Source organism: Entamoeba invadens (genome assembly GCF_000330505.1).
Source record: "Entamoeba invadens IP1 unplaced genomic scaffold scaff_1105074725601, whole genome shotgun sequence".
Classification (NCBI taxonomy): domain Eukaryota; phylum Evosea; order Mastigamoebida; family Endamoebidae; genus Entamoeba; species Entamoeba invadens.
The window spans coordinates 449,873-464,469 of record NW_004191847.1 but is presented as its reverse complement, the minus strand read 5'-3'; the positions used below and the strand labels follow the sequence as shown (position 1 = coordinate 464,469).

Sequence of the window (14,597 nt, the reverse complement as noted above, 5' to 3'; positions counted from 1 at the left end):
TTTTTTCCCGAATTGCGGAAGTGTTGGTGTTAAAATCAACAAAAAATATTCTCGTGGACTACCCGCTATGTTGCGATTTTTTTATTAAAATTACAAGAGATTTTTTCTCAACTCGTGGAGGCTTGAGTATTGGTCATTCGCCATTACAAGTCAATAGTTTTTTATTACTTTAATTTCTATTTTTGTGTGTTAAAAGCATGTGTTGTGGTATAACTTTATCATAGTTCAATTATCAATTAATACATATTATCGAAGTCCAACTCCCAAAAGAAATGTTTTTTGAACCACTTTCGTAAAATAGTATTTTTGGCACCAAAAAAAGACGAAAACCTTTCTTTTGTGTTTTAGGGGTTGTCATGCAACACTAACAAACCAAATTCAAATCCGACAAAAAACACAAAATATAATAAGTTTTACTAAACTCCATAGTTATTGATGCCACGTGTGATCAAACGGTTAATTTATACTCGGTTGTTTTAAGATAATGTTTGGGTTTAAAGAGAAAAATGTGATGATTTACCCGACATTGACTAATGCGGTTGGCTTTTATATCTTTCGTTTTATTGGTTTTGAGCAATAAAACTGAAATGTATTTTACATTTGCTTCCTAAATATGTAGATCCTCTCTATTCCTTTTTGCATTCATTATTTATTTAATTGTTTGAATTATAATTATACTAAAACGAATAAAACATCGTTTTTTTGGTTTTCGATAAAAAGTAATTGTTTTTGGATTGTTTTTTGTTGTTGATTTATTAATTAAAATGTCTAATTTAAATATAATAAAAATAACAATGATTGGATAATAATAATTTTTAATTAAAGTCGGATTTTTAATTAATGATGGAAAAAATTAACTATATATTTAGTTTTTTAATTGTAATAAATAGCTTTTTTTCGAAATAATAATTTTTTGTTTTTTTTTAATTTTTTTAACTTTTTGACCACATTATACATCCAAAAAAAGAAAGCAAGAAATTTGGAGTTTGTAATTCCTCTCTGACGAATTCTCGAGTAATGTCAACACAATCGGCAGACCATTTAATATAGTTAATTACAGAAGTGTCATAGTTATAAGGCGATTAATAGGTCATACCAATTGATTTGAAAAGCAAAGAAAACGATTGACAACCAGCGTTTTTTTGAGAATGTCAAATGGTAATAATTAATAAGAAATATACTATGTATTTATGGTTTTTAATTAACGATGGTCGATACTATATATTATAATATAAAAAACTGATATAGTAAAGATCCTTCTTGTATTTTTAGAATATCCTTAATTAGAATTCAGACTTTAATTAATAATAATATTATTATTATTAGTAGTAGTATTAGTATTATTATACTAATAACTATTTTTTTTATTAATTATTTTATTTTAAAAACAGTTTTTCAATTTGTTTTTAATGACATTTTAATTTTTTATTTATAGAAAAAAAAATTTTAGTTTTGTCTAGAATTGTGGAATATAACAAAAAAACATTTTTGAATGGTTTTCAATCCAATATTAAAAATGATATATTATAAATCAATATTATATTACAAATGAAATGGTATATTTTTGTAACCCAAATAATAGTTTTTTTATAGTAAATATATAATTATAATACGGAAAAAAAATAAACAATTTTTGAATAAATTGTTGAAGTATCAACAAATTGTGAAAAAATTTTACTTAACCGATTAAAATAAACGAGACGCAAAAAAACGCGTTTAAAAAAATAAAATTGAAATTTTGGTTATTGTTTTTGTTTAGATAAAATGTGTAAAATTATTTTTAGATTTTTTTTAAATAAAATAACTAACAATTCTTTTGTAAACCCATTCTGCCGCACAAATCAACGAAAAATTTAATTGTAATAAGTTTGTCTTGCTACTCCGATGTTGTCACAGTTATGACAAAGATTTTTCTACTCATCACTAGTGTCTGGGAAAAAAATTGGTCGATTATGTTCCAGACCTAAAGCTAAAATCGCATTAGAATAATTGTAAAAACCTAGTGTCTGATCTCTTGCTGTAATGTGAAAACTGCTGAAAGATGCCTCTTCATACAATAGCAAATTTATATGTAAATTATTTTTAGAATTTTTTTCTCATTTTTATATTTATAGAAAAAAAAAACGCAATTTTTTGCGTCTCGTGCATTTTGCCAAAGAAAAAAAATACTATTGGCAGGTTAAAAGACATGAAAAAACAATCGAATACTCAACTTGAATTTCTATTTTAAGCATATTTTTTGGATTTTGAAAAAACAATATTATATTTATCCAAAATAATGTATGTTAATGTATTGGTAAATTTTTCCAATCAAACGGGGATTTTCCGTTATGTTTCAAATTTTTTTCAAGTTGAACAATAAATAAAACACAAGGATTTTATTCCACACTATCCCACATTGTGAGCTGTTTCTATCGAAAAAAACTTACTCGAAACAAAATGGGTGTGGCGACCGAACAAAAAAGCTTAAAAACACAAAATCCATTAAATAAAGTGGTTATGAATTCCCCACACTACAAAAAGCCGTTGGCACACTACAACACGCGTCAGTTCTCTGTCAGCTCGGAAGATGAAGTTGTTGAGCTTAGTAAGAGTTTTGTTATTGAGCAAAAGCACAGCTCTCTCTCTACTTCTAATTCCCCAGCACTTTTGCCTATTAATTTTTCTAGGTCTCCGTCGCGTCCAACTTCCCCCGTTTTAGTCAAAATCGTTAATTAATATATTATATCTGTATTAATTGCATAACTTAATTACAACTATTGATTTATTTATTTTACATGATTTTTTAATATAATATATTAGTATTATAATTTAATTTATTAATTTAAAAATATTATGGAAATATAATATAACTTATTGATATAAACTAAAATTAATAGTACTAAATATATTTAATTATAAGTATTAGTAATTGTATTATATTCTATTAAATACTCTCATTCCAAATTTTTACAAGTACTTTTAATAAATTAAACTATTATTTTACTAGTACATAAAAAAAGAATAATAATTACAAAATACTATATAAATAACAATATTAAATTATTCACTTTTATATATATAATTATTATAAGTTGCTATTAGAAAATGTGATCTTTGTTTATTCCAAATGGTGATGTATTGGCACTTTACCAATAAAGTGATGCTATTAGTTTTTATATGTATCGTGTCTTTGACTTTTTCACAACCAACAAAAGTCGTGTTGACTATGAGTAAGACTGAAAACGTCATTCTCTCACCGCCGTATACTGATCTTGAAAGTAATAAATGTGAACTTGGAAAACATAAAGGTGTGCTCTACGAGTTCAAGAACACTTCCCCAAGAAACGTCAAACTCAATTTGGACTTTTACAACAATCCTCCGAACAAGATTCATGTCGCGTTATTTGACACAACAAAATGTTTAGTCAAACAAGACTCAAAGACACACCTCTCTGAAATCCGACACATAGTACGTCCTTCACAAACAATACACTTAGCTATCTATTCAACAAATGAGAAAGGCGAAGACGTTGATGCGCGCGTTGTAGTCCGTATCCGCTCGAATTTACAAGTCGTCCGTTCCTCTCCCAATAGAGGCAAAAGCTGCCCGGACGCCTCTCCTCTATTTAGTCAAATGTATTTTCGAGGGACTGGAGTGAAGTGGTACACCATCAAAGTTATGAAAAATGAGAAAAGAGTGATAACCACGTGTTCTGGATTCACACAGATGCCCGTCAAATTAGAAATATATGACACGTGTAGTGGTCATCTCATCGACTTCACAGAGACAAAGTGTAACACTGCGAATGGGGTCTCCGGCTTTTTTAAAGCGGAAAAGAGTGGGAGAGTCTATTTGAAAGTGACTCCCCTGCCGGGGCTCAGAAAAGACGTCAAAACGAAGTCTTTGAAAACACAAAGACGTCTGAAGAGAAAAAGTCCACAGGTGGAAGGAAGAAGAACGAATCGGTCACTTGATAGGTATGCTATTGAAACATTCTCGGACACTCAAAAGACACACTACGCTAAGTGCGAAGCAGCGAAAGTCATCTCGTCGTTTTATGTGCAAGACAACGTCCATTTCATGAACTTCGCGAAGACTAAAAGCGAGTGCGGGGGGGTATCGCGAGCAGCGTATTACAAAATATTTGTCCCACGAAAAGTGAGTGTCCAGATGAATACGTGCGGGTGGAAGAACACGGGAAGTTCGAAGATGTCCGTCATCGAGAAGTGTGGAGGGAAGTGTCTGAATGTAAAAACAACGAAGTGCCAAAGCGGGCGTGGGGAGCGACTTCTTGTGCGTGGAGAGAGTAAATCGCGATGGGTGTATTTGCGAGTTGAAGAAACAGATGAGAGCGATATAGGAAATGTGATGGTCCAAATTTCTCGAATTGGTGGGAATTTGTTGATGAGAAGAAAATTTGTGAGAAGGCCATTTTGGCTGAACAGAATTTTGAGAATGAGAGGAAGACGGTGGAGAGGAAATCGAAGATTTCAATATGGAAGAAATGGGAGATATAGAAGATTTAGAAAATATCAAGTGATTGGTAAAAAAATTCAACAAAACACATCAAAACAAGACCAAAATAAAAAGAGGCAAATGGAAAAGAAAATGGAAGAGAAAAATAGAAGAGAACGACTTGTCACAAATTTTGAAAAGTCGTTGAGGAACAAAGATAATACTATTCAAAATTATAATAATAAACTAAACACACAAAATCAAGTAAAACAGGAACAAGAAGTCAACAAGAACACTTTTGAAAGAAACCAAAAGAAAGAAGTCAAACCAGTATTTCTTGATCAGAAAGTCAGTGATGTGAAAATAGTGTCACTCGAAAGAAACAACAGCTCAACAATAGTGAAAGTGCTTTTGGGGGTCGTTGGAGTTTCTTTTCTCGGAGTGAGTGGTTTTATTGCTTACAAAGTGTTTTTAAAGAAGAAAACAGACAATAACTACATCCCTCTTTAAATTCGTTTTTATTTGAGTTTTGTATATAGTTTTTACTCATTAGTAGCATAATTTAATATTACTATTATATTTTAATTATTAATAGTATATATTAATACTATTGTTTGCTCTATTATTTTAATAATTGATTGAACTTTAAAAATATCTTATTTTTTTCAAGTTTCATTGAATACTTCATTTTGCCATTTTTAGAATTCATGTATTTTAGAATCAAAATACATAAGTAATTATTTTAATTATTTTATAATTCAAATAAATCTATTGACAATTAATAATCTGATAAACTAATAAAAATTTGAAAAAAAAATAAACATAAAAACCCTTAAATTTAAAATTTTTATTTTGATTATCAAGAAAATGTCGATATATTAAAATAGTTTTAAAACAACTATAAGTTATAAGATATATTAACTATATTTAATAGTTAAAAGATAACAATATAAAATTATTTATTTTTGTATTTTAATCATGTTAAAAAAAAGCGAAAACGATAACAAACATGAAATTTATTAGAAAAAATCTGATCATTTAACCACTGACTGTATAAGTGATTGAAGTAAAAATATAACCCTAAAATATTGTTTATAAACCTCCTTTCCCTTTAAATTTCAGTTTCTCTGTAACGAAACCGGGGCAGAGGAAAGACAGGGTGGGTGGGAAGGAACGAGTAGTTTGTGTTTGACATTAATTCGGATAATGGTAGGGAAAACTGAAAGGTATTGTGTTTGTTTTGTGGGAGTGTGTGTTGCAACTTTTTCGATAACAAACTCGGTTTTGTTATATATAACATAAATTTAAATTTCATTGTTTTGTAATTTTTTTTATTATTTAGAAACTAAAAAAAATCATAAAAAAACACAAATATTATTTTTTATACCGGTAAATATTGTTTTTCAATAGATAAAAATCTATAAATTTAATAAATTTATGAATTATTTAGTAATTATAATAAAAATAAAATTATATCGACATTTTACCAATCAAAGATTTTGGTAATGAAAAATAAAAACGACAACAATTTGATTATTAAAATAAAAATTGCCTATCTTCTTTGTATTTTTTTATTCCGTTAAAACCTTCAATTTTTTTGTAAAAATAACGAATTTTAATTATATCGGTGTAACTATACTTAATAATTACAAGTTTCTAAACCCTGAACTAAGAATCCCATAGTAAAAAGAAGATGGTAATACCTCTCTTGTTACTCATCTCATTATCTCACGCATTGACTTATCCATCGACATGTCAACACGACTTAGTTAGTTCTTTTAAATATGTTTGCACGGATGGGGGGCTTTATCTGTATAGTTACATTGATTTAGAATGCACAGCAGGTGAACAATTGGTCATTCAAGACCCAAGTTTTTGTACACAACACAACAGTACAATTTACTTAGAACACCCCAAAGAAAATCGACACGACGATAAAACGTATTGTGAGTCAAAGAGAAGAAAACATATAGTGTATGGTCTTGCTATTGGATACCCCTTTTCCGTGTTGGCCCTCACTGCTATAGTACTTGGGATGGGGAGAAGGATCCCCGTGATTAACATCTTTCTTTCTCCATTTGTCTTCTCAGCACTTGTTTGTATGATCGACCGTTTAATATGCAAACAGAACGACTTTGAAGTGATAGTTGCGAGTGGTGTATTTGTGTCGACGATATTGATCGAGTTGATTGTCATCTTCATCGCACGTATCTTTTATAGAGACACCGACACATATCACAGAATCTTCGCAGCACACTCAATTTTAATGGAACTCTGGAACGGAAGTTTCGACCACGACTTAAACGCAATTTTAACAAAGTATTTGGCCCAAAAACCGGACGGACATGTTGTTGGGGAGGCTTACCATTACATCACTAAGATATTAAAACACAAGGAAAGTGAATACCAACAAATCGATGACGAAGAGGACGAACATTTTGTTTTACTCACAAAAACAACGTTCAAAACGACGCAACGCATTTCATATAAAAGTTGGGAAAAGGAAACACAAAAAATCGGGAAAATACCAAAGAACGCCATGTTAAGAGTGACGATCGAAGAAAACATCAGACTCACTCCAGAAATGGTCAAAAATCAAAACGAAGTCTTTGATAAAATTCGAGAGATTTGTAAGACAAAAGATACACACTACAGTCTATCTACTCACTGGGGAACACCATATATATATAAATCCCTCTGCGTCATTCAAAGTCCATTCTTGGACTTTTTACTCTCGTGGAAACTGTTTGGGATGCTGTACGTCGTATCAATGATGGTCGGTCTCAATTTGTTCGTCGACGTCATTTGGAGGTTCCTCGAGACGCCATTTAAGTTCAGAATTGAAAAGACTGTGTCCATTGAGAATAATCTGCCATACAAATGGTAAACAAGTTATAAATTGTTTCTTTCGGGTTGATTGAATAGTATTAATTCTAGTATATTATTATAAATGTATTATAAAATTATTATAATATTACTAATATTAATACTAGTATATTACTATATTTGTATTGTTAATACAATTACTATATAATAATAGTATTAATACTATCAGATTATGTTCTATAAAGATATTAGTATTACTAGTAATAATATTATTATAATTCTTGAAAATGAATAAAACTAATATAATAAGGAGACAATCAAGTCATAAATCAGAAGAAGAAGCAATCGATACGCTCGAAAAGGCCGACTCGGAATACAATGAGAAAGAAGTTGATAACGACGAGAATGAGTCTTCAACCGCTTTGCAGAGATGATGGAAACCTAAGTTATGGTTCTTCACATCTTGAATGAGCTGGATAACAGTCATTGCTACCATCGCTAATGTCGAAAGGACTATTAAAGCACCTAAGAAAAATCCGATGACACTCTGTCTATTCATCTTCTGAACAATCTTTGAAAAGCCAAATTGTCCAAAAGCAGCCCCGATAAACCCAATACCAAAGTACCATAACCCACAATACAAGTCGAGTTTCCCATCTATAATATATTGAAGTGATGAGGATGACGCAGTGAACATAATCATAAATGCACTCGTCGCTGTAGCCACTTGAGGAAGTACACCAATTTCTATGTGTTATTTATTTATAGTATTACAAATATTATATTATAGTATAATATATAGTATTATAGTATACTATATCATACTATATATCATACTATATCTATTCCACCACAAACCTAACAATATGGGCCCAATCACCATTCCACCACCTATTCCCAAAAACGCTGCAGATACACCAGCAAACAACGCCCCAACAGGTATTATTATACAATTCTTCACACTCCATTGTACTTCACCTTCGATATGCTCTCCACGATGTTTGTACCACAACACCCCACCAACTATTAAAGTGACAGTTAACATCAAAGGCGCGCCGACTCCAGTCAATATCCAATACCATGGTGTTCCACATTGTACACCAACGACGGAATCCATCTTTCCCCCGCCACGTAAAATGACAATACAAAACATCACTGCCCAGACTGCTATTAATATGATGATGGAGAGAATCGACTTTAAGACTTCGCGTTTGAAGAGAATTTTCTCTTCTTTCTTTTTTGTATCTTCGACTGTTTCATTCTCGTCTTGTGGGAGTAACTGTGGGCCAGTGCCTTGTTCGTTTTTGTCGTCCTGAGGTGTCGACTCGTTTAAGTCGATTTTATCGGAGACGATGACACCACTTTGCACTTTGTCGTCACTTTCTGCTCCCGTTTTGAGACTCTCCGTCGTCATGTCATCGTTTGCAGTGTCTTGATCCGGTTGCTTCTCTTCTTTCATTTCTATCGCGATTTTTGCTTGTTTCATTTTCTCGTTCTCTGCTTTGTACTGTTTCCACGCCTTTGTGAAAGTCTTGTAGGACGTGTACCCAAGTAACAACACTAAAACTACTATAATCAACCAACTTGGAGATGTGATGTTTAAAATAACCCCAAGCATTGTCCCATATATCGTTAAGGGCTCCACCATCAACGCCGTTGCATACGAAATGAGTGGCTTGTACTTGATTGTCGGGTGCATCTTCATCCAGAGAACTAAGTAGCCCCCACATGCTACACCAAAAGTCGTGATTTTACTCAATGGAACAGCTTCGTGTGCGTCCATTTGAAGAATCAGAACAAAAATAACAAGGTAAAAGCACCCACCACCTATACCTGAGCCGGCACAAAGTACCGCAAAGAAGAGGGAACCAATCGACCCAACTGCAAGTTTCCAGTCGAATGTCAATTCCATTGGTTTGACTGTTTTAAAGTTCGTTTCATTTACACAGGAAGTCAAAATTTCTGTATAACAATAATAGAAATGGGTAAGTAAAACACGGTCGAGAGAATAAATAATTTCAACTAAATAAGACTACTTTATCGGGGTGTTTAGATCTTCAAATCTTTGCTAATTTGGATTTTTCATTCTTTCAAAGAAATGTCTCTCGAATTTTAAATATCGAATTCGGTCTTTTTAATATGAAAAACACGAAATTCATTAGTTATTTCAAACCCTTTTTTGCCTCTTTCGAATAAGAATTTTTTACTGTTAAATACTCAAAACAAAATACTCATAATATTATTATTTAAATTATTATTTAAAAAATTAGAATTATTATAATTTCTCTTTGTCTTGTATTTTTTCTATAACAAGAATAGTAATAATATTTACTATTCTATGTATTAATAACAATTACTATCTTTTACTAGTATAAAAATAAAAATTAAAACTAAATTATTACAATTGTACAAAAAAATTGAGTTTCTCTGTTTTTTAAATAAATTATATTATGATAAATAATATTAAAAAAAACTAAATTAAAAAATATGATTAGAATGAATTAAATAACAAAATTCAAAAGCGACTTCTTTATTAATCAAAAAGCTCGACAAAGAAGTTAAAGATTTCATACGCTATGACTATCACTTTTTCCCAAAAGGTAAGTGGCTCAGGGACATAGTCGACTTCATCACATGCGTATTCTTGGATTATTTTGATGACTGAATCTGACTTCAAGATGCCGACATGAGACGCTCCATAAATGGTGAGTCCTACAAAATTTTCCATTCCAAGTTGGTCGCAATAAGAAAGACTCTGTGACTCAACGGTACCATCTCCTTCATTCTCATACACCTTCTCCAGTAGTCCGTTGACCATTTGATACCCAACAAAAGTGTTCACGTTATGTCCATGCATACACGTCAATGGGTATTTGACACCTCTTTTTTTATAATTTCTCTTACTAAGCTTCAGAGCGTTGTTGACAAAGTCACCTTTCTCATCCACCTCGTCTTTAAATGAATCCAACAGCTTCACAAGTTCCTTTGCAGAGAGGAGTCCATTTTCAGTCTTATAATAAAGTTCATTTGGCGCCATCGCATACACCGATTCAAATGTTCTGGACGCGTTAAGGAACAGATCAAGTGGTATAACTTCTTTTGGCAAGTCGGCATTGTCGCCCTCCAAAAGTGCTTTAATAGTTTTGACTGCGCCGAGCCATGGCGTTGATATTGAAACGACTCGTTGAATGTATTTGTCGACCCACTTCTGTCCCATGTCCTCTAAAAAGTCCGAAATAGTTAATCCCCCCATCGAGTGTCCAACTAAAATGACCTTTTTGTTTGCAATGTTAAATGCAGTTTCAATGTTCTTCTTAATGTTTTGTGTCCACACGGTACTCTGTTTCATGACCCTCCAATCGGTAGCAGCGACTTGTAAGTCGTACATGTCTTCATACCCAATTGCCTGTAAATTGTCGACAATATCAGCGTAAAGTCTTAAAAGGTTTTTAGTGATTGGATCCGGCGAAATGGTCGAAACACCATTAACAGAGTTGGCGTTGGGGTAATACAATTCGACGTTCTCGGCATTCCTCATTTGATGCGTATCAACGTCGTAATGCATTTGTAAGTACTGCGGAATGCATTTGCGAGTCGATGGGTTCAGTAAATCGTAAGAGGCCCAGACACGTTGATTAGTCGCTTGGTGTTCCCAACAGGCTGAATCAACTTCATTTGAGCCATAGTTGCTTATGTTCGCGCTAAGAGAACTTCCCAAAATCCCATTGAACAGAAAGACAGGACGACGACTGGTGCAAACGTTCACAGTTTTCTGTGAATTCACTGATAATAAGAAGAGAAGAAATAACATGACTTTTGTCACAATTACTTTTTCTAGTTGATTTACTTATTAATTGTAATGAAAAATTCATTCTTTATTTTACTTTGTTGTATTTGGGTTACTCTTGTTTTGATTATTATATCGGGTTTCCTTACTCGTTCAGTTATTAGTTATAATAGTTTTATTATTATATTTATTAAAAATTGTTTTTTGTGTTTAAACCCAAAATAGTAATGACGTTTCCATTTTTTTTTGTTGCAAAAATAAAAACAAAAATGTTTTGAAAAACTAGTTGTTGATGGTTTTATAGTTATATTTTATTTAAATTTTTTTATAATTATTTTTATAGTTTTTATATTATTAATTACAAACAAATCATTATTAGTTTTAAAATAATTATTGTTATTTAATAATAATAGGAAAAATAATGATTTTTTTATTATTAAAATATAATATAAAGTTAGAAAATCAATGATTTTAATAAATAAATTAATCATCAAAACCTTTAAATAACAAATTTTACACAAATTTTTGGGAAATTTTTACTTCTTGAAAAATAATTATGTATTCTATTAAATATATTATTAGAATAATATAACTATTAATTACATCTAATAATAAAATTTGAGTGTATTTTAAACACAGTATTTATTTAACATTTTTTGAGTAAAAATTATCATATTAACTATTCTACTAATTATTAATAATAATTATAATTAAATAATACCATAAATTAAAACTTTAAAAAAAATTCTAAAAATTAATTAATTCAAAGTTTCCATTTTTTATTTATAAAACTACCAAAAATAGTTTTTTCATTTCGATAATTTTGATAATTTGAACTGTTTATTTTCACACTATTTTTTACACACAATTACAATTTCAGAGTTAAACCATAGACGTGGTGATATAACACACGAAAAACCAATAGAAGAACTCAATAGAGCAAAAAAGTTTTAATTGATTCCAATAATTTTATAATAGAAATTGGTATAAATATCCCGAGTCATCAATTTAATAGTCGACTCACCAAAAAAATTTTGATGATATTTTAGAAACACGGCTTTCTCCAAACAATAAAGAAATTATACAATAACCATTTGTAGAGTTAGATTCTCCCTTTTAAAATACATCAAAATTCATTTTGTTCTAAATCGAGAGAACCACTTCATCCCAAAAGTAGTAGTTATAGTCTTCTGTCATATATCCGAATGCACTTTTAAACACTTCAAAGCAAGTAATGAATAACAAAAAAGTATCATTTTAAATCAAACTTGAAATTAAAAAAGATGAGCCGAGTGTCGGACTCACGCGTCGTCTCTATTTTGTGCAACAAAAAGATCAAAGACATGCGAGTTGAGCTTATACCCGATCCCACTTTTCCTATTTTATACATCAACAAAAAGACCATTCAAGTTATTCGCGCCTTCATCACACTCTCCGTCAACAAAACTCTCTTCCCAAAAGATTACAAGCCTTCCGAAGCAGATCCCGAACAAGCAAATATGTTTGAGATCATATACGACCACGAATACATTTTCATATGTAAAACCCACGCTGAGATGAAGTATTGGGTCGCACAGCTCTCGCCTTATATGAAGGCGTTTGGTGTTTTCCAATACCCCATCGAAGTCGCGATAAAGAAGTCGCGCTGGCGTGTCCCCAATGTAGTCTATCGGTGTATTGAATTTATGCAGAAGAAGAACGCAGACCAATTGGAGGGCATCTTTCGCATCAACGCAAACAGTCGCAAAATTCGTGAGCTCCGCGAACTCGTCGAGAACGACGCGGACTTGAAATTCGACGAGAAGGATGAGATTAGCACTGCGTCGTCGTTTCTTAAACAGTACCTCCACGTCTTAGTTGTTCCTTTAATCCCTCCGGAGTGGTTCCACGACTATATTAATATGCCAAGTGGTCTTCCAAACCCACGCGAGTTTGTTAATAGTCTTCCGAAACACAATCAAAACACTTTGTGGTACTTCTGTGAGTTTTTGCACCAAATCATATTGAAAAAGGACATCAACAAAATGGACGAAACAAATTTGGCGAAGTGCGTTGGACTTGTTGTCTGCGAAAATCCACAAAACGGGAAAATGAACGAACTCGTCTACACAAAAACGGCAATCTCCACCTTCGAATATTTGTTGAGAAACCACGAGACAGCATTCTGCGACGTCAAAAAGAGAAATGAGGAACTCGGGGTCCAACCCCCAAGCTACCCCGCCTTTCAACCACTGAACCACCCACAATATGATTTATTGACTGAACAAATTAAGATGGAACTTGGCGACTGTAAAAAGCAATGGAGACTTTCTGCGTCGTTTTTGGGAAGTTCTGGAGGAAAGAAAGTCAGTCGGGCGTCGTTCAGTTCAATCTCTCTCGATTTCTCAAAACAGAAAAACGACTTGTTCTCAACGTCAATGAAGGATTTGTCAAACTCACCAAAAAGTAAAGTCTCAAGAAAAGAAAGAGCAAAAACAATGTTGGCAAAAAAGGATGGAGGGAGACTGAAAATTAATAGTCTGACCGCGGGGGAAGGGGTACGAGTGCTCACCTCGAGTTCAGAAATTAAAGACGATAGCAGTCGGGGAATAGTGGTGTCGGAGTTGACTCAATAGGGACGATTTTTTTGTTATTCATATTTTTGTTATTCATTTTTGTGTTATTTTTTTGAGTTGTATGTTGAAAAGAATATTATTATTTATTATTTCATTAATACATTCTAATTCATTAAAAAAAGTTAGATAATTATAATTAATTAGTAATAGTATTAATATTTATATAATACGTTTTAGTGTTGTTTTTCAGAACAACATTTGAATCAAATGTCAAGTCTGTCCATAAACCTTATTTATTTTTTTGGGTCAATTATTAATGAAAATGTTTTCAACTTACAGGAAAAGATAAGCTTAAAAAAGGATATTAAAATTATAAGTATTCAGAAACTAAATAACCAATAACACAATCAATAACATAAATAAAGTTAAGACCTTTTCACCTATCATTTTCAAACATCTCAAAGTGAATAAATACAGTTGATTTGGTAATATTTTTGAACAAAATATTGGGAAAATATTACTAACAAACCAATTATATTGGCACCGTTTACTCGAAAAATTTTGGTTCTAAGCAATAGTACTTTGAGACATTTTTAATAAACTCTTTGTATTAAAAGAAAAAACTGACATCCACTTTACCAGAACCATTTTACAAGCGCAACTTTTACTCAACGACGGAATTTCATTTCGATGTTTGAGTCTGTCAATCATGTTGATTTTATTGTTTATGATTTGCCTCGTTGTTATCAATTTCTTTGGTAAAAATTCAGGTTGTTTGTTATCAAATATTCGCTTGTTGTTAATATAACTTTAAACAATAAAAAAAGGTTCACCCAACCGTTGTTTGTAACAACTTTGTTTTCACTGTTATTACATGCTTTGTCCGCAAAAAAATAAATTGATCAAACTGTCCAAGTTCGTTTTGATTGAAAAAACCAAGATTTATAATAAACAAAACAAATCAAAAAACAAAACTGAATAACAAAAATTA

At 31.6% G+C, this 14,597-nt stretch overlaps 5 protein-coding genes across 5 annotated transcripts; 3 read left to right on the top strand and 2 right to left on the bottom strand.

The window, feature by feature from the left end:
- Positions 1-3,109: 3,109 nt before the first annotated feature.
- Positions 3,110-4,948, top strand: EIN_328860 (hypothetical protein; the record flags this gene model as incomplete). Its single annotated transcript, XM_004185477.1, has 1 exon — positions 3,110-4,948. The coding sequence occupies one exon, from the start codon at positions 3,110-3,112 to the stop codon at positions 4,946-4,948; it is 1,839 nt and encodes a 612-aa protein (XP_004185525.1).
- A 1,183-nt stretch (positions 4,949-6,131) lies between these two features.
- On the top strand, positions 6,132-7,325 carry EIN_328850 (hypothetical protein; the record flags this gene model as incomplete). Its single annotated transcript, XM_004185476.1, has 1 exon — positions 6,132-7,325. One exon carries the CDS (start codon positions 6,132-6,134, stop codon positions 7,323-7,325), a length of 1,194 nt encoding a protein of 397 aa, XP_004185524.1.
- A 261-nt stretch (positions 7,326-7,586) lies between these two features.
- EIN_328840 (hypothetical protein) lies at positions 7,587-9,176 on the bottom strand (the record flags this gene model as incomplete). Its single annotated transcript, XM_004185475.1, has 2 exons — positions 7,587-8,011; positions 8,123-9,176. 2 exons carry the CDS (start codon positions 9,174-9,176, stop codon positions 7,587-7,589), a joined length of 1,479 nt encoding a protein of 492 aa, XP_004185523.1.
- Positions 9,177-9,797: 621 nt separating this feature from the next.
- On the bottom strand, positions 9,798-11,075 carry EIN_328830 (1-O-acylceramide synthase precursor, putative; the record flags this gene model as incomplete). The annotated part of the gene is made up of 1 exon (XM_004185474.1): positions 9,798-11,075. One exon carries the CDS (start codon positions 11,073-11,075, stop codon positions 9,798-9,800), a length of 1,278 nt encoding a protein of 425 aa, XP_004185522.1.
- A 1,259-nt stretch (positions 11,076-12,334) lies between these two features.
- EIN_328820 (Rho GTPase-activating protein, putative) lies at positions 12,335-13,666 on the top strand (the record flags this gene model as incomplete). The annotated part of the gene is made up of 1 exon (XM_004185473.1): positions 12,335-13,666. The coding sequence occupies one exon, from the start codon at positions 12,335-12,337 to the stop codon at positions 13,664-13,666; it is 1,332 nt and encodes a 443-aa protein (XP_004185521.1).
- Between the last annotated feature and the right edge of the window lie 931 nt (positions 13,667-14,597).